General features: G+C 43.7%; 1 protein-coding gene across 1 annotated transcript in view; it reads right to left on the minus strand.

The window, feature by feature from the left end:
- The window catches only part of LOC149450118 (uncharacterized), a 49561-nt gene extending 43713 nt beyond the window's left edge, over window positions 1-5848 (minus strand). The window contains 2 exon segments of the mRNA XM_089692350.1: window positions 3475-4622; window positions 5704-5848. Coding sequence (XP_089548476.1) covers window positions 3475-4622; window positions 5704-5848 — 1293 coding nt within the window.
- Window positions 5849-21544: the final 15696 nt, after the last annotated feature.

The following is a 21544-nucleotide window of genomic DNA, read 5'->3' on the forward strand; positions in this document are numbered from 1 at the left end:
TGATGCTATCTGGGAGGGGTGTGAAAACCATGGGAGCGCGAATCACGTATATATATATATATATGTGATTTTGCGTACCCATGCCGCCCTGTAGTAGTATTTCTGCTGTAGGGTGGTCAGGAAGTGGTTACAGAAGAGGTTTGTGTTACGGCGCTGCGTTACTTTAACGGACAATTGCGCGGTCATGCAACACTGCACCAAATTAAATTTACATCCTTTTTTTCACACAAATTGAGCTTTCTTTCGGTGGTATTTGATTGCCTGTGCGTTTTAACTTTTTTGCGCTTTAAAATAAAAGGCTGACAATTTTTAGAAAAAAAAACAATATTTTGGACTTTTTGCTATAAAACATGTCAATTAAAAAAATTAATTTTGTTACAAATTTTGTCCAAAATGCATTCTGCGACATGTCTCTGCTAAAAAAAAATCCCGATATGTGTAAATTAATTGGTTTACATGAAATTTTTATAGTGTTTACAAATGGCGGGAAAGATACTGGGATTTTTAATTTTTTTATACTAATAATGGCGGCGATCAGCAACATACGGTGGCGATCAGTGACTTATGGTGGCAATCAGCGACTTATGGCGGCGATCCGCGACTTAAGGCGGGGTGATCAGCAACTTATGGCAGGACTGCGGCGGACATTTTGACACTGGGGGGGAACTAACTTGGGGTCACTGACATCCCCAGTGACACCAATTGTCAGGAATGGACTTGCCAGTAATGGTGGGACTCACCTGCCTTGTGGGCTGCAGTACCAGGGCTGGCCAGCGGGTGCTCTTAGCAATCAGAGACTCAACCCTGCAGCCAGCCAAACACCTGAAGCTGATTATGCAGGTGTATTTAAGGGATGGCCAGACCTGCAGTCTGGGCCTTGGTGTGTGTGTTTTTCCTGGGCCCCTGTATCTTGTTACCTGCATCCCTGTTCCTGTCCCTGTCTGACTGATTCGTTGCTGACCCTGCTTGATCTGGACCTCTGCTGACTTCTCCTGTTTGATCCCTGGCTTGTGACCCCGACTATTCTCTGCCTGACCCCCTGTACCTACCTGCCCGTTAGTTGCTGTACCCGGCTCGTGACCTGACTACTCTCTGCCTGCTCCTCCTGTTCCTACCTGCCCGATTGTTATTGACCCGGCCTGCCTGACTACGCTTGCATTGTATGTATTGTTATCTGTGGGTGGTTTGGTTTGGTTCGTTTGCACTGTGTTATGTTTTAGTATTGCACTGCGTTTATGTATTGTTAGTGTTAATAAATTATATTGTTATAACATATCTGAAGCCTGCGTTTCCCTGCGTCAGTCCACATACCTCTGGTCATACCTGGAGCCCTGACACCAATACAGGGATCAGTGAAAAAAAACCCCACTGACACTGTACTAATGGCACTGGGGAGGAAGGGGTTAACATTTTAGGGGTTTACTGTGTGAGGGGAGTGTTTTACTAGGGGGCGGGGGTGTGTGCTGGACAGGGCAGGCTGATCAAGAGAGAAAAACTCTTCTCTCCCTCTTCAGCTTGTCACGAGCTGTCAGGGAACTGACACAGAGCAGGGCTGTGTGTAAACAATGCAGCCCTGCTCTCTGTCAGCGATCACCGTGAATCGTGGGGAAACGGCCGGTAATGACCGGCCGTGACCCGGCGGCAGAGACCCACTGCTGACACCCGCGGGACAGGTAGGGCGGGCACGTGCCTCACGCACGCCCACCTGTTTTGCAAAAACACGTTTTAAAACGTGGTTTTGTGCAGCCGTGCCGCCCTGCAAACATACATATGCAGTGGCTGGCGCTGAAGAGGTTAAAGAGTCCCTAAAAATGAGAAACAATGGCTGTGAGATGACAGAGCTGACTTCTTTAAGGCCCCGTGGGTGTCTGCCATCCGGTCCAGGGGCTTTATTCACCTTTATTCTGTCTAAATATTTCTGGATCATATCAATTGTGAGCCAATGTGGATCATCTGGGGGGTGTCAGTACCACCCCCCCATTATGGACAAGAGCCCCCCCATGCTCCTTTGTATACACAGAGCTGAAGAAGGGATTTCATACATTGTCCTTCTCTTTGTCCCCAGTCACCCCCTCTAGATGGTTCTGTAAAGGGCCTACATGCTGGGACCGGACCTTTCTACTATTCATATATTGGAGGAATGTTTTGGGGTCGTCCTGATATCTTTCTGTCGTTTGTTTTCAGTTTTTGTGTCTTTATTTCCTTTTTGCATATTCTGTTCTATTCTTTGTAATGTGTAAACGATGATCACGTTCCTTCATTTTTATATTTAATAAAAGCTCTTTTCTTATTATCTATCGCTTTTGTAACTTTGGCCGTAAGCCACATAGGTTTGATTTTTAGCCTTTTATACTTGTTGCCCATGGGAATATATTTTGCAGTGTGGTCACATACAGTCTTTTTGAAGAACTCCCATTTCTGTGTTGTGTTCATCAATGCCAATATGCCCTCCCAGTCTAAGTCTTGGAGAGCAGCTCTCAGCCTTGGAAAATTAACTCTCTTAAAGTTGAGCATTTTTATTTTCCCCGTATGTGCTCGCTGTTTACAGCTAACAATAAATGCAATCATGTTATGGTCACTGCTACCCAGATGTTCTATATATGGACATTCGTAATAAGCTCTGCATGGTTGGAGATGACCAGATCCAGCAGAGCATCATTCCTAGTTGGGGCCTCTATGAACTGCACCATAAAACTGTCCTGTAGTAGGTTTATACATTCTTTTTGCCCTTTAACTGTTCCTGCAGTACCATTACTCAAGTCACTTTCTGGGTAGTTACCATCCCCCATTATTATCACTGTCCCAGCCCTTTCCATCTGTGGGAGGAGCTGAGTCTCCACCTCCTCATTAACACTGGGAGGCCTATAACAAACTCCAATGATGACCTTTGTAGTACCGCCCCCCATGTACAGTTCCACCCATAATACTTCAGCCTCATCACACTCTCCATCAACTAGGTCCTCTTTCACACTCACTCTGAGATCACTTCTCACATAGAGACAGACATCACCACCTTTCTTATTTCCCCCGTCTCTCCAAAAGAGAACCGAGCCAGGAATATGAATGGCCCAGTCATGTGAGGAATGAAGCCAAGATTCAGCAATACCAATTCAATCCTAGTTCTCTTCATGCACCAAACCTTCAAACTCACCTATTGTGCTGGGCACACTTCTGGCATTGGTGAACACTTTCATTCACCGACACCTTGGCCATTCACCAACACCTTGTTCATTCACTGACACCTTGTTCACACGATTTTTGTGTAATTTTTATTTTCATACAAATGGTACCAATTCCACTGGTTGTTTATAACATGGGAACCTTCTTACCATCTGCCATAGCCCTCCCCCCATCTTTCCCCATTCCAACCCCAATAAGTACTGACCCCTGTCTGATCTGTCTTCCCCATTATAATCCCAGATGTACAGGAAGACAGGACTTCAGTGCGGAACATTTCCCTCACTCAGGACAGGAAAGTGGCTTCTCCCCCGTGTGAGATCTTTGATGTGGGTAAACATGGGACTTCTGTGAAAAACATTTCCCACACTCAGGACAAAAATATGGCTTCTCCCCCGTGTGAGATCTTTCATGTGTGTAAAGATGGGACTTCTGTGAAAAACATTTTAAGCACTCAGAACAAGAATACGGCTTCTCCCCCGTGTGAGTTCTTTGATGTGTGTAAAGACGGGACTTCACTGAAAAACATTTCCCACACTCAGGACATGAATATGGCTTCTCCCCCGTGTGAGTTCTTTGATGTGTGTAAAGTCTGGCCTTCTCTGAAAAAGATTTCCCACACTCAGGACAGGAATATGGCTTCTCCCCCGTGTGAGATCTCTGATGTGTGTAAAGACTGCACTTCACTGAAAAACATTTCCCACACTCAGGACATGAATATGGCTTCTCCCCCGTGTGAGTTCTTTGATGTGTGTAAAGTCTGGCCTTCTCTGAAAAAGATTTCCCACACTCAGGACAGGAATATGGCTTCTCCCCCGTGTGAGATCTCTGATGTGTGTAAAGACTGCACTTCACTGAAAAAGATTTCCCACACTCAGGACAAGAATATGGCTTCACCCCCGTGTGAGTTCTTTGATGTGTGTAAAGTCTGGCCTTCTCTGAAAAAGATTTCCCACACTCAGGACAGGAATATGGCTTCTCCCCCGTGTGAGTTCTTTGATGTATGTGAAAACTGGACTTCACTGAAAAACTTTTCCCACACTCAGGACAGGAATACGGCTTCTCCCCCGTGTGAGTTCTTTGATGTGTGTGAAAACTAGACTTCACTGAAAAACATTTTCCGCACTCTGTACAGAAATAAGGCTTCTCTCCTGTGTGAGATCTTTTATGCCTATTAAGAACAGCTTTAGAACAGAAACCCTTCCCGCACTCAGTACAGGAGAATCTCTTCTCTGTTGGAAGGCCGGCCCGGTCCCACACAGTCTGAGGTTCCTCAGGATCCGAGGGATCCGATGGTCCATCTACACTGGGTGGTGCCGGATGGACATTGGAGGGAGCCAGGTTTTCTCCTAGACTATACTGGGTGATGTCCTCATCTTCTACTTTCCAGTCTGGAGACAAAGTGAGACAATCCTCGGAGGTTTTCCTCATCTCCCGGCCATGGACTAAAATACAAAGACAAAGAGGATTACTAGACAGGAGCTGATTGGTTCCCCCAAACCAGGACTCTGCCCACATCAGGCAGCTTGGGCTCTGAGGAGCTTACAATTCCACCCTCAAGGGAACTAGGAAATGGCTCCTCTGATCTCCTACCAGGTCATTTCTTTATTCATGGACCTTAGTCAGAGAGTGAGGAAACAACCAGAACTGTCTTTTATAGGAGGGACAGTGATGAGGGGATTATAGGACGAGGGTCCCCACCCCCTCTATCACTCATCGCCATCTTCCCAACACAAGAAGTACTGCACTTCCTTATTTAGTCCATGATTTAGTCATGAAGAACAGCGGGGCTGAGCCCCACCAGAGGTCAGAGAGTGAGGATGGGGGGAGAACAACCAAGATGAAGACTGGACTGATCCTGAAGACTACCATCATTGGGGTATTGACTCCTCCCTCATTATCACTGTTTAAGGGTCCAAAGTTGGAGGATGTTATCACATTATTATCACCATGTAAAAGTCTGTGCTCCAATCACATCATCCGATATAAAATGTCCAGCGGGTAAGAAATGGGTGTAACAAAAGAGAATCCATATCATGTTGTCATGGAAATTTTCTACTTACAGGTTGAACTTTAAATGTGTCATATATTAGTGTTATACAAATCCACCACCACAAACGATTGAATGAACTCACCAGAGCTATTTGCTGGTCAAATTATAAACCAGCAACAGCGCTTGTGCTCTGGGAGCGATGAATAATGATGTCCAATTAGTAGATGTAGTAATACTCAATCACTTTCCAAGTAATCAATAATAGTAAGCAGCCTGAGGAATACTATATCCCGATCATAGAAAATACTCTGCAGCCAAAGGATCTCATGGGAAATTTCTCCACTCCATTTCATACCTCCATATATACATGCAGCACACTCAGGAACAAAGAAGAGAACATAATGGTGCCGTACGTTTCTACCATTTATCTATTTAATAAAAAAAGCTCATAAAAAACTCACAAACAAGGTGTCCAGACAGACACCAGCTTAAATTGCAATGCTCAACAGAGGTGGGGTACAAATACCGCTCACCACGGATCACCTCCACCGAACAATGGACAAGGAGCGTTCTGACATCCGCATCGAGTAGGCCACGCCCAGCGCGTTTCGTCACCACGTCATCAAGGGGCGGTACAGATGGAAACATCAGATGGCTCATACAAATACCGCCGTACATTTACATAATGCTAATGACCCGCCAATCACCACAGTGCTGTCTCACTCCACCACCGCTCAATTAATCAGGTCATTAGAACTCTCCATTCAGTCCGCTCCACACGAATGTAGATAGGATGAATAAATGGCTGAATCCAAACCTTTGTGTGTCTGACCCTCCACAGTGAAACGCTATTGAAGGGCCACCCACACAAACATACAAACATTCAATACATTTTATCGTGTGTATGGCTCTCCCCCGCTCATAACAACATTAAAGGGCCATACACACAACTTAAAGCATCACTCTTCTCATAAAGGAAAAATATATATCAAATACCAAATATATATAAAAAACAGTCATTAATATACACACAAAAGGAAGGGAATAGACAACCTAATTCCTATTTCCCCTGCATGTAAATACTAATACAAGGAATGAATATAAAATAAAATAAAAATTAAAAATAAAAAATATATAAAAAAAACCACCATCTTCCTAAAATTATAATCTCCAAAACATATAAAATATATGTGTAGCCAGTTCCCATCCTCCAATCTCTATAGCTAGCCACTATATTTAAAAATTAGTCAAAAAACAATTCAAATCAATATCTATATTTAAACCTTTTGGTACTAAAGAATCCAGTTCATATATCCAAAACGTCTCTTTCTTGGATATTTCTTTAATCAAATCAGTACCCTCCAATGTCTTTCTGCTCTCTCAATACCATAAAATGTCGTTAAACTTAGATCACTATTGTGTTTTCATTTGAAATGTCTTCAGACTCTGTGTTTCTCAAATCCTCTTTTTATATTATTCAAATGTTCATTTATCCTAGTTTTTAACTGTCTCCCTGTTCTTCCTATATACTGACATTGACACGGGCATTCTAAAACATATATTACATGAGAGGAATTACATGAAATAAGTTGTATCAATACTATATTCCTTTTTTGTTATATTTGAAACAAATTTCTTCCTTTTTATTTTCCCAGATCTATTAACCGTTCTACATGCTTTACATTTGTTACAATAAACAAAGCCCTTAAGATCGGGGAAGAAGGTTACTTCTTTAGGTGGATCTAAAACATTATGTACCAATTTCCTCCTTACAGATCTATTTTTCTTATAAATAAATTTAGGTCTTTCAGGAATAATCTTTTTCAGTGTCTCATCTTTTAACAAAATTGGCCAACATTTTTTAAAAATTCCCTCAATCTTTTTATATTGATTATTAAAGTTGGTAATAAAGGCAATATCAAATCTATCATTTTTAATCTTTCTCTTAGACAGGAAACTACTTCTATCTTTTCTATCAATAACTTCCCTTTCAGCCACCAAAAAGGGTTTTTTATATCCTTTATCAATAAACCTGTCTATCAATAGATCGGTTTGGTCAACGAAATCTTTCCTTAACCATTTCAATACCGGGCAATTTTCCCCCTTCCTGCCCAGGCCATTTTTCAGGTTTCAGCGCTCTCACACTTTGAATGACAATTGCGCGGTCATACAACATTGTACCCAAACTAAAATTTTTGTCATTTTCTTCACACAACTACAGCTTTCTTTTGGTGGTATTTAATCACCGCTGGGGTTTTTATTTTTTGCTAAAATAACAAAAAAGACCAAAAATTTTGAAAAAAAACACATTTTTCTTTGTTTCTGTTATAAAAGTTTACAAATAAATAATTGTTCTTCATAAATTTAGGCCGAGATGTATTCTGCTACATGTCTTTGGTGAAAATAACCCAAATTAGGATGTATTATTTAGTTTGTAGGAAAGTTATAGAGTTCACAAACTATGGTATAGATCTGAATATTGATCAATCCTGAAGTACTGACAGCCAATCTAATTTCTTGAGGTCCAAGAATGTCAGAACAGTACAGATATCCCCCAAATGTCAGGACAGTACAGATATCCCCCAAATGTCAGAATAGTACAGATATCCCCAAATGACCCCTTTTTGCAGAGTAGACAGTCCGACGTACTTCATAAGAGGCATGGCGAGTTTTTTGAAGTTGTATTTTTTTGTCATAATTTTTCGGAAAATGAAAAAATTAAAAAAATTATTTTCACTATTTTTTTTTACATACTGTCACCAGTGCAGTTCAGCGTCATCATATAACTGGCATGGCGGTGAACAGCGACACTGACTGGTGACAGTATGAAAAAAAAAATATATATATTTTTTAATTTTTTTATTATATTTAATTTTTTATTACATTTTTTTAATTTTTTTTAAGATTTGTTTTTCATATTTTACTATGACCAAAGTAGTACAATGTTACCAAAGTAACATTGTACTACTTTGGGGAAGTGATCAGTATTTTTTTTTTTTTACACAATTTGCTTATAGCAAAGAATTACTTTGCTATAAGCAAGCATTTACCTGAATGAAATCGATTCATTCAGATTTTTTTTTTTTTTTTTTTGTGCTTAGCTGTGATTTGGTCACAGCTAATCACATGACATGTGCATGTGATTAGCTGTGACCATTCACAGCTAGGCACTAGTATACAATGGATGGCATCATGAATGAAGCCATCCATTGTATACAACTGTCATGTGACCTGCTGTGATTGGTCACAGCAGGTCACATGGTACCAGCAACGGGAGGCGGTACTCGGATCTGTCATCAGCCGTGTCCGAGGTGCACGGCCGGTGACAGATCACACTGCTGCGCCGCTCTGCATTAGCGCAAACTGCGCATGTGCGGGAAGACGCCAAATGGCGTGCACCCGGAGTGGAGAGACACTTCTGAAGCAGCCAAACGGCCATTGGCAGGGCGGCTAATGGTTAAACTACAGTTTCTTTTAACCATTTAGGATGATGTCCACTAGAAACTGGAATGGAGCTGTTTTTATCAATATCTTTAACAAAAGATTTAGTATAAATCTGTCCCTCATATTTATAGAAGTTTAAATCCAGGAAATTAACCCGTTCAAAATCCTTCGTAACTGTAAACTTTAAACCATAACAATTCTCATTAATACAATTTGAAAATACATGAAGATCTATTTCAGAGCCCCTCCAAAGCCCCTCCAGATAAATGGTAGAAACGTACGGCACCATTATGTTCTCTTCTTTGTTCCTGAGTGTGCTGCATGGATATATGGAGGTATGAAATGGAGTGGAGAAATTTCCCATGAGATCCTTTGGCTGCAGAGTATTTTCTATGATCGGGATATAGTATTCCTCAGGCTGCTTACTATTATTGATTACTTGGAAAGTGATTGAGTATTACTACATCTACTAATTGGACATCATTATTCATCGCTCCCAGAGCACAAGCGCTGTTGCTGGTTTATAATTTGACCAGCAAATAGCTCTGGTGAGTTCATTCCATCGTTTTTGGTGGTGGATTTCTCAGTGTTATGAAGTCACTGAAGATCTCCATGTATAATACATAAGGGGGGATATGATCTCCATGTATAATACATAAGGGGGATATGATCTCCATGTATAATACATAAGGGGGATATGATCTCCATGTATAATACATAAGGGGGGGGATATGATCACCATGTATAATACATAAGGGGAGATATGATCTCCATGTATAATACATAAGGGGGATATGATCTCCATGTATAATACATAAGGGGGGATATGATCACCATGTATAATACATAAGGGGGGATATGATCACCATGTATAATACATAAGGGGGATATGATCTCCATGTATAATACATAAGGGGGGATATGATCTCCATGTATAATACATAAGGGGGGATATGATCTCCATGTATAATACATAAGGGGGGATATGATCTCCATGTATAATACATAAGGGGGATATGATCTCCATGTATAATACATAAGGGGGATATGATCACCATGTATAATACATAAGGGGGATATGATCTCCATGTATAATACATAAGGGGGGATATGATCTCCATGTATAATACATAAGGGGGGATATGATCTCCATGTATAATACATAAGGGGGGATATGATCTCCATGTATAATACATAAGGGGGGATATGATCTCCATGTATAATACATAAGGGGGGATATGATCTCCATGTATAATACATAAGGGGGGGGGGTATGATCTCCATGTATAATACATAAGGGGGGATATGATCTCCATGTATAATACATAAGGGGGGGATATGATCTCCATGTATAATACATAAGGGGGGATATGATCTCCATGTATAATACATGAGGGGGGGATATGATCTCCATGTATAATACATAAGGGGGGGATATGATCTCCATGTATAATACATAAGGGGGGATATGATCTCCATGTATAATACATAAGGGGGGATATGATCTCCATGTATAATACATAAGGGGGGGATATGATCTCCATGTATAATACATAAGGGGGGATATGATCTCCATGTATAATACATAAGGGGGATATGATCTCCATGTATAATACATAAGGGGGTATATGATCTCCATGTATAATACATGAGGGGGGGATATGATCTCCATGTATAATACATAAGGGGGGGATATGATCTCCATGTATAATACATAAGGGGGGATATGATCTCCATGTATAATACATAAGGGGGGGATATGATCTCCATGTATAATACATAAGGGGGGATATGATCTCCATGTATAATACATAAGGGGGGATATGATCTCCATGTATAATACATAAGGGGGGGATATGATCTCCATGTATAATACATAAGGGGGGATATGATCTCCATGTATAATACATAAGGGGGGGATATGATCTCCATGTATAATACATAAGGGGGGATATGATCTCCATGTATAATACATAAGGGGGGATATGATCTCCATGTATAATACATAGGGGGGATATGATCTCCATGTATAATACATAAGGGGGGATATGATCTCCATGTATAATACATAAGGGGGGATATGATCTCCATGTATAATACATAAGGGGGGATATGATCTCCATGTATAATACATAAGGGGGGATTGCTGTAGGAAAGTCCTGGATTCTTTCTTGGATACACAGAATATAACTGGATATAACATTTATAGGGAAAGTTGATCCAGGGAATATCCGATTGCCTCTCGGGGGGTCAGGAAGGGATTTTTTCCCCTGCAGGAGCAGATTGGATCGTGCTTTGCTGGGTTTTTGCCTTCTGGTGGATCAGCTGTGGGTGTCGGATTATAACTTTTATTTTTAATGGTTTAACTAGATGGATGTCTTTTTTCAGCCAGACTAACTATGTGACTATGTAGGTCCCACACCGCTGCCTCCCATCTCCTGAGACTGCACTCAGTGACTTGGGTCTGAGACACTACAGACATATCCCTCCACCCGGCACAGGTGACAAATACTGGGAAAATTGCTATGTCACCACCATCAGGAATAAGATCAAAAGCACATGTCCAGGTGCCTAGGTCTAGTAACACTTATGGTGAAAATGAACATTTTGCTGCCGGCTGAACCCCAGAACCTCCATAAATCCAGTCTAGAGACATAAATTGTGTCTGCAGCACAGAGAAGGAAGATTATCCGAGAGAAATCCAGGAATACAGGACGGGGAACACAGCTCAGGAAAGTGACCAGGGGATTACAGGCTGATATCACCCAGTCCCCGCCCTACTCTGGACCAATCAGTGAGCAGTATGGGTGGAGGAATGGATTTAGTGTTCATGACCCACCTGTGCTGATCTCTGTAGGAGTGTCCTCCTCTATAAATGTCCCCGTTATTCCATCCTCCTCCATAGACTGCTGATCATCCCTCACATACGCCTCTTCTTCTTCTGCTTTACCCTCAACTTTTATATCAATCAGATCTTCAACCTAAAACAAAATAATTTTAGAAGAGTTCATCTGTAAAACATGAACTCCAATATTGTGGCATCACATAAAAAAATCACTTCTATGAGTCCATGTTCTGAATGCTCCATCCCACCAACCTTGTAATAGTGAGGGATGGTGTGACCTTCCTGTGTGGAATCCCGGGAATACAGAGGACGGGGACATCTCTCTGGTGGGTTCCTGGTATTAGGTGGCTCCATCATATCCTTGTGTCCTTCTGAAAACTCCTCCATCACTCCATACTCCTCATCCTCCTCTTTATACTCTTCTTTAACATCAATATTATCATCCCCGAGGATTCCACTCTGAAAGATATAATAAAACATTCATTGTAACAAACATGCTGTGTATAAATCACAACTACCAATAATTGTCATCATCTACCTGATGATGGTGAGGGATGGTGTGACCTTCCTGTGTGGAATCCCGGGAATACAGAGGACGGGGACATCTCTCTGGTGGGTTCCTGTAGCTGGATGACTCCACCATGGTGTCCTGGTACAGATCTTTGTGTTCTTCTGGAATCTCTGACTCCTCCATCCCCCCATCCTCATCTTCCTCCTCTTTTATCTCTTCTTTAACCTCAACTTTAGTGTCTCTCAGGTTTCCACTCTGAATATATAATAAAATGCCATCAATGGTAACAATGCAGATAATGTACAGATCCTAATGATACTATCAGTGATTGTTCCTCATCTACCTGATGATGGTGAGGGATGGTGTGACCTTCCTGTGTGGAATCCCGGGAATACAGAGGACAGGGACATCTCTCTGGTGGGTTCCCATGACTGGATCCATCTGTAGGAAACACACACACTGACTGAATCCATTGTTTCTATGTGTTTATCAGATGATGGGGGATCTAGGTGGATCCTCCGTACTGCTCTCTCCTTTACAATAAAGTCTCCTCTTACCCGGTGATGTGAGGGGCGGCTGATTGTCCATCATGACGTCCTTGTAGAGGTCCTTGTGTCCTTCTAAATACTCCCACTCCTCCATGGAGAAATAGACAGTGACACCCTGACACCTTATAGGAACCTGACACACACAATGATACAGTCACCATCCAGACACATCCCTTGTCTGTTACTGGAGAATGTCCCAGAATTCCCGGCACCGCTCACCTCTCCTGTCAGCAGCTCAGTGATCTCTCTGGTGACTTCTAGAATCTTCTTCTTCTTTCTCTCTTCTATCAGGGAGGGAGGTGGAGGCAATGTGATGTCATATGATCTCCAGACTTCACAGGAGGAAAACTCTACATCTGAACACAAAGAGTCACATCAAATGATATTCCCAGAATCCTCCTCACCTCTCCATTCAGGTCTCCATTTTATTAAAGCCCCACTTCAGGCTGAGGTATCATTTCCCCCACAGGACCCCCACACTACGCAGGGTATAAGGAATTCTGACGTCATTACATACAACACAGGATCTACAGTTTTGTTTTGCTTATGAGGATGCCAAGGGTCTCCCACATCCTAAGACCATAGAATAAAAAGAAAGCAGCCAAATGGAGGGACATTGGGAGGAGGAGCTGTGAGGTCGGTGTGATGTCATAGGATTCTCTGACTCTGGATGGAGGGACATTGGGAGGAGGAGCTGTGAGGTCAGTGTGATGTCATAGGATTCTCTGACTCTGGATGGAGGGACATTGGGAGGAGGAGCTGTGAGGTCAGTGTGATGTCATAGGATTCTCCATTCCCCGGCACTTATAAAAGTGGTATAATCCATTAGTATAGACTGATGAGGTGAGAAGGTGACACTTCTCCACAATGAGGAGAATGTTCCGGCCCCAGAAGTGGGGGATGTTCTGCCCCTGAAGGGGTTAATCTGGGTTCCCACACTATATACGTGTGTATCATCATCTGCTGGAGATAAAAGACGTCACAGTGACTATGGAGGATGGACATGACTATGGAGGAAGAGGACGGACATGACTATGGAGAAAGAGGACGGACATGATGGGGGGTTACTGGGTGTAAATAGGAAATAACATCTTATTACCTCCTCTGCTGCCACTTTCAGCAAAGTCTCCTCTCTGCTTCCTCCCAATTCAGCTCTCGCCCGGAACTTCCTGCCTGTACCTGACATCACTTCCTGTCTGTACCTGACATCACTTCCTGTCTGTCTTCCATAGACACTTCCTGTGTGGGTAGAAGTGAGATCCCCACCTTGTGGAGCTCAGAGGAACTGCAGCCCTGAGAAGCGTCTGGTAGTGTGACCCCGGCCTTGTGCTGGGTGTGTATGGACTGTAGATCCTTGTGTAGGGGAGGAAATGACTCCTATCTGTGACTGCTGTAACCTGCTGACTGGCATCTCCTGTGAAATCTGACACTTGCACTGGATACACACAAGGCAGTGAGGGATTTCAGCCCTCCCTTCTCCTCTCAGACTGTAATACAGAGAGAGCCAATCAGAAGAGGTATTAAAGGAGCCAATGACAGGGACTTTCTCAAGCAGGAGGTGCAGCTGCAAAGCATTGTGGAATATGCAGTCCTGAACAGAAATGGCCTGATAGGCTGATATGAGGGATGGAACTACAGAGACCAGCATGCTTAGTGAGAGCAGAGTGAAGGACTCCATCTTGTTTTTCCTGAGGGGAGGCAGTCTGCATGTGGCAGGAGACAGTCTGGACCTGGCAGAGAAGTGCTCAGGGTCAGTTCACTCCATGTTTAGGTATCTGCATCAGTCAGGGAACATCCAACCTGAGAGATGTGGCCTACAGTACAGTGCCTACACCGCCAGTGTGAAGGGCTCATCGTGAGGTGACCACAGGAGCCGGTCATTTCCAGGACCATGGTTTGGGCCTTAGTCCCAGGATCTGGTGAGAGGGATTTTGCCCCCTGGCAGATGACAGGAACACGGCACACAGAGACATGACACTTCTCCCATACTCACCAGGCACTGGGTTGTGTAGATGGTCCTGCTATACAGACACAGTGTTTGCTTTGCTATACAAATCCTGCCACGGGATTACAATGATACTTTACCATAGGAGTGTAAGTGCACCAATGAAAGTGTCTCGCTGAAGACCCCAACATTCATCCTGTTACCAAGAGACTGAAGTTACTGGTGCCATACGGGCACGCGCATGCGTATTCAGGCCTCTATATTGCATGGTGTGGGAGGGAATAGCTCTACCTTGGAAAGTAGCTATGAAGCATCAGTTGGGCGCAGTGTTTGCCTATTGGGCTTGTGGTGTCGGGGGTTAGAAGGGAGAAGTCTGACACCACAGAGAGTCATCCTTCTGCTCTCCTCCTGCTTGGACATCATAGAGCTGAGTTTATGTAAAGGGGTTTATACCCACTTTGAGGGCGCCATGTAAGTGTTTCCTCTGCTCTTGGGGTTATTCACGGTTGGAATCCCCTGAAAGCAGCCTGAGTTGAAAAGTGAGTTATATTGCTTCCGGTCTCAGGATTTGCTGTTCTCTGGATTCACCGAACGTATACCTGTTGTTCATGTTTATTACTTCCCATAGAGGTCTTACAGTAAAGCTGATCTCTGTGTTTATTATACCGTGTGTGCTTTTCATTGGTCCTTGTACTTCACTATTGTCAGGGGTGTCAGTTGGGGCTGAGACAGTTCTTGGGAGGCAGAGTGCTGGAGTGAACAAACTTACCCCCTTTGGGGGGATCGCTACACTTATAGAGGGGTCACCTCCACTCCCACCAAGGGGGGCAGAGATATATGACTGCCTAGTCCAGCCTTTCTCAGCCAGGGGTCCTCCAAAGGTTTCTCGGGGCTCCTTCAGCAATGAACAATTCCTGTGTGAATCTGTCAGATTACAAGTCCCCATTATCTGTGTAAGGGGGTATCAATCATCGCACGTCCCTGACATTTACAAATCTAGAGAAGAGTTTTAAATTGCCAACAAATTACATTTCCCTCCCAGATTCACACTCAGCCGATGCGGGGCCGCTGCATTTTTCGAAGTCCTGCTTGTCACATTTTTAGTGCAGGTTTGGTGTGGTAAAAAAAAAGCCACACAAAAAATGCACCTCCCCATTGAAATCAATGGAAAACATGGCAAACCACATCAAAAATGCACCTGCCTTGTGTTTTTGGTGCAGTTTGTGAGTCACATGCATTGAGTGCACTTGTTGGGGTCAAAGAACAGCCTCATTCACTTCAATGGGTCACATTCAGCAGGAGCTACACCCATCAAAAGTGACATCTTGGGGATAATTCCTGCTGTGACTGCGAAGACAACCATCACTACTGGGATATGTGTAGACACTGCCCACTGCCTCTGCAGATATAGGGGGCAGTAAAAGTTCAGCTCAACTGTGAGGTCTAACAATATAAAGGAAAACTCTGCTTCAAAACTAAATAAGTGTGGGGTTCCCCTTTAATATCCATACCAGATCCTCATCCAGCATTAGGAGAAGAATGAAGATGAAGGGGAACTCCACTTCAAAATGAACTAATGATAACACGGTGTTATCTTTTTGACAAATGGTGGGTCCCCATATACCCCAGTAATGGTTGGCTCCCCCGAACTCCATTGTAATGGTGGGTTCCCCCACACACCCCAGCAATGGTGCCCCCCCGTGTACACACCCTGGTAATGGTGAGCCCTCTCGCACACACCCAGGTTATGATGGATTCCTCCATACACATAAGTAATGGTAGGTCCCCCTGCATAGCCCAGCAATGGGGGTTTTCCCCACACACCCTGGTAAAGGTAGGTCCCCCCACACACCTATGCCATGGGCCCATTAGCACACCTAGGATTGACACAGGGGGTGATGCCAGTTAGAGGGGTGGGAGATTAGTGAACATTCTCTCCTGGAATCCCACTTCCTTCATTGAACATTTACTCCTGGATTTCCACTTCCCATGGTGAACATTAACTCCTGGATTTCTCCCTCCTGGAGTGAGCATTCGCTCCTGGATCCCCCCTTCTTTCAGTGAATGTTCACTCCTGGATCCCCCTTCCTTCAGTGAACATTGACTGGTGGATATCAGAGGATGGGGAGACGTCAGAGGTCCATCATATGACAGGAGAGACATCAGAGGTCCATCAGCTTCATCTGAGAATGGGGAGACATCAAAATGTCCATCAGTTTCATTGTAGAACAAGGGAGTCATCAGAGGTCCATCAGCTTCATCAGAGGATAGGCATACATCAGAGGTCCATTAGCCTCATTGGAGATGGGAGACATCAGAGGTCCATTAGCTTCATCAGAGGACAGAGGAGACATCAGAGGTCCATCAGCTTCATTAGAGACAGGGGAGACATCAGAGTTTTATTAGCTTTATCAGAGGACAGAGGAGAAGTCAGAGGTCCATCAGCTTCATCGTAGGACTAGGGAGACATCAGAGGTCCATCAGCTTCATCGTAGGACTAGGGAGACATCAGAGTTCCATCAGCTTCATCAGAGGATAGGCAGACATCAGAGGTCCATCAGCTTCATTAGAGACAGGGGAGACATCAGAGTTCCATTAGCTTTATCAGAGGACAGAGGAGAAATCAGAGGTCTATCAGCTTCATCAGAGGACAGGGGAGACATCAGAGGTCCATCAGCTTCATCGTAGGACTAGGGAGACATCAGAGTTCCATCAGCTTTATTGGAGGACAGGGGAGTCATCAGAGGTCCATCAACTTCATCAGAGGATAGGCAGACATCAGAGGTGCATCAGCTTCATCGTAGGACAAGGAAGACATCAGAGTTCCATCAGCTTTATTGGATGACAGAGGAGTCATCAGAGGTTGTCACGGATCCCACCCACATGCACACGCCCACAGCGACTTGCTAACCTAGGCGTGCATGTCTGGCTGTGACTTGGTGTAAAGAGGGAATGAGGGGGACTTATTTTGTCACAGCCCGCACTACCTCTCCTCTCATATTAGGACCCATGCAGTTTATGTTGTCTATATGGAGGAGGTGTAGGGTTAGATTCATCCTAGGCTCTAAGTGTTCCCCCTTGACCAACATCATTTTTAATCCAAGTCTCCCAGATGGTCTGGCCATTGGTCGAGTCCATCCTTGGGCTGAGGCTTATCTATTCCAATTGTGACATTTGGTCAATCCCGTAATTCACAACCTTAAATTCTCCCGACATTCAAAAAGCTGCTCGTATTCCACCCCATCAGTATTTTATCTACAGATACAACACATTTTTGCCTCCAAAGCCTCTTCTCTGACTCTTGAACAACCTACCCCTTTAGATCATATCTGCATCCAAGGCCCACACCACCGGGACATCATTTCCGCTACGTATACATTGCTTGTAGATGTCGCCCTTTTTCTATTGGTTCTCCCCTTTATATGTGTAAATGGTCCCGTTTCCTTCAATGTGATATTGGGTTGGATCAATGGAGTAGGATTTGGGAGGCCTCTTCTAAATCTTCTGTGTGTGTAATGTATACAGAAAATCCTTCTAAGACCCCGATGTTTTGGTATCGGACCCCTGAGGTTCTCCATGATCGTAATCCAAATGTTTCTTCTGTTTGCTGGTGTTGTGGGACGGAAACTGACACTCTTTTCCACATTTTTTGGGATTGCCGGTCCATTGCGCCCTTTTGGGGGAGGTCCTTAATCCATTGTGGTGACTTCTGCGGGCTCCTGTCCCTTTTGAGCCCATTTACTTTCTGTTGGGTCTACCTTTTCGGGTCTCTCTAAATATGAACAGAAACTTTCCACCTACATGAGGGCATCCAGGAGAACCATTCCCATGCATTGGCTGTCTTCTATGTCCCCCATGTTACCGGCACTGATGAAGGTCAGAGCAGAAATGAGAAAGTTGGAGTACCTACCTGCTTTACACCCTGCTACTGTCCCTGCGCTGGAGGCAGTTCAGGACCCACGGGACACCTATGACACCGATCTGTCTGCTCCGATCGTTTGTGATTGATGGCCATGTCACTGTTTTGTATTGACATTGTATGTTCTTATGTACCTCTCATCGATGAGCTGCTTTATCAGCCTTCTCTCCCTCTCTGCTTTTATTTTACATTTACCTTTGTGACTGCTTGTTGTAATATGTGACATAGAGATGGAAATGGGTGCTAATAGGCTGCAGGAGATCTGCTGAGATATAGAGAGGGAAATGGGTGCTAATAGGCTGCAGGAGATTCGCTGAGACATAGAGAGGGAAATGGGCGCTAATAGGCTGCAGGAGATCTGCTGAGACATAGAGAGGGAAATGGGAGCTAATAGGCTGCAGGGGATCTGCCGAGACATAGAAAGGGAAATGGGAGCTAATAGGCTGCAGGAGATCTGCTGAGACAATGAAATGTGTATGAAATGGATGGATGTGCAGACACTCCCAGAAGATGATGTCATTATGAGTGGATTGATATATATTTTTGCATTGTCCCCCCCAGAAGGATCAGGTTTGGCGTGATCGCTCTCATTAGCTATACATTTGTATTTTGTGTTCTGTGTTTGTAAGACTTTTCTATATGTAATAAGAGATGTTTGTTGAACAGTTGGTTACATAAGAGTTACATTTATTTCTTCTTCCTTTATTCAGTAATGTTTCATCTCCCGTAGTATCCCTGTAAGGTACATATTATACAGGAAGGGGGATTATGGGATGGATCTCAGGGCTGCAGTTCCTCTGAGCTCCACAAGGTGGGGATCTAACTTCTATGCAGATAGGAAGTCTCTATGGAAGACAGACAGGAAGTGATGTCAGGTACAGACAGGAAGTGATGTCAGGCACAGACAGGAAGTGATGTCAGGCACAGACAGGAAGTGATGTCAGGTACAGACAGGAAGTTCCAGATCAGAGGTGACGTGGGAAGAAGTATAGAGGAGACGTTGGTGGAAGTGGCAGCAGAAGAGGTAATAAGATGTTATTTCCTATTTACAACAATATATATAAATCTGAGGCTCTTTTAGGAATGTTGGGGGCTTTAAAAAAATTAAAAGAGTTTTATAGCAATTTAAATGTGTAATATGTGTAACATTGTTCTGTTTATCTCCTCCTCCCCTCCCCCGCCTGTCTCCAGCACTGCACCCGGGGACTAGCAGGGAGGGGAGAGACCTTGCAGTGTAATGAGAACTGATTGGCTGCTCCTCAGAAAAGGGGAGTGTCTGGCTTATCCTTTCTCCCTTTCACGCCCAGAGCCATTTTTTGCACACGTTTAGAAAATCATTTTAGGCCTGAAGATGACATAAAACCCCCAAAATATCGATTTTCTGAAAGTAGAGACTTTAGAGAATAAAATAGCGGCAGTTCTAATTTTTACGTCACAAAATATTATCACAAAGTCTAGGAAATGCCAAATTTCATTAAAAAAATACACTTAAGCTGATTTCAGGGCACAAAAAGCAATAAATGACCCATTTATGTGTAATAATATAAAAGCCGAGGTTGCAGCGAGTAAATAGATATCCAACATGTCAAACCTTAAGTTGTGTGTGCTGAAATGGTGACAACCTTTAGTCCCGGTATTATCTATAGGGGACACATTTATAGCCCCTTCTAGGTCATCAGTATAGAGTACGGAGGAGGTCTGCTCCTAGAATTATCCTCTCATTCTGGTGTGACCGGCGATATGTAACGTGTATCACAATCAATGTTATCACATGTAGGCGCTCCAGCGTGTGCTCTTATGTTTGGGCGTGCATATATGTGGGGGTGGGGGAGCCTCAACATTTTTTAAGGGGAGGAGTTATGTACTTGGGTGTAACTTTAATTGTTTACAATTAAAAAAAACATTTTTACTTAAGGGGACAAAGTCCTCTATGAAATGACTTTTGATGACAGGTTCTCTTTATTGAGACATCCAGGGTCTAAAAGACCCCCAATGTCTCCCCTGTACTCCATTGGATGTAATGTAGCGCACATCACACTGCATTACATTCTTTGCCGGCCTCGATGGTCGGGAAATCTGTCATAACATCACTTCTGGGTCAGGACAAGAAGGGAGTGAACGTGTCCGCTCTCCTCCATCCCCTCTACCCTCCGACACCCGCTGACCCGGGCCCACAGATGGGCAAGCAGAGCCGGGGAAGCATAGTAGGTACAGGAGAGGTTCACACACACAGGGTGGCAGAGGCTGGCACCTGAAAGGAGAGCCCTGCGGCTTGCCCTCAGCAGGGATAAAGATTAAAAACAATACTTGCCCGGCCCCCAGAACTACATGTCCCGGGCGTCGGGCGATGTAAAGTGACCATCCCTGCATGATGAGCCGACATTGACCTCACAGCACTGCCTCAGAGCAAACTAGTCATAGGAAGGATCAGATTTATCATTCCTTGTCTGCAGATCTAATACTCATCAAAACCAGTTCAGAGACCAAACAAACCCAACAGAGAAAAGGGGCCCCGGACCTCAAAATTGTAGTAAACACTAAACAGTCCAAACAAAATGTCTTCCCATGAGGGGAGTAGTTCTTCAATGTCCAGCAACCCTCCTATTCCCCCCTCACATCCACATCCTATTATTGTGTGACCAATACCATCCAAATCATTCTTACTTTCATTTCCCAAAGTTATCCGTCTACAAGGAGACCTGTATAGATCACATGATGGCACCAATGAGGATGGAGGAGGACCGGAGTCACATGACTGAGAAGATACTAAACCTCACCCTGGAGATCATCTACCTGCTGACCGGAGAGGTGAGGAGGATTCTGGGAGGTCACATGACATCACTCTTATCTCTATTAATAAAACACAGACCTGAGCGGATAGGTGAGGAGGATTCTGGGAGGTCACATGACATCACTCTCATCTCTATTAATAAAACACAGACCTGACCAGAGAGGTGAGGAGGATTCTGGGAGGTAACATGACATCACTCTTGTCTATTCTGGTCAATAGATCATTTTATTTTTGCACACATTTAGATGATGTCAGGTGGTTGATATTGTTTTATTTTTCTCCTGATCTGTAGGATTATGTTGTAAAGAAGAAGTCTAGTGGGGAGCCAATCTCAGGAGGATGGAGCAGAACCCAGAGCCTCACCATGGTGC

Source organism: Staurois parvus, unplaced genomic scaffold, assembly GCF_062004578.1.
Source record: "Staurois parvus isolate SC_StPar_1 unplaced genomic scaffold, SC_StPar_1.0 ptg000582l, whole genome shotgun sequence".
Lineage (NCBI taxonomy): Eukaryota > Metazoa > Chordata > Amphibia > Anura > Ranidae > Staurois > Staurois parvus.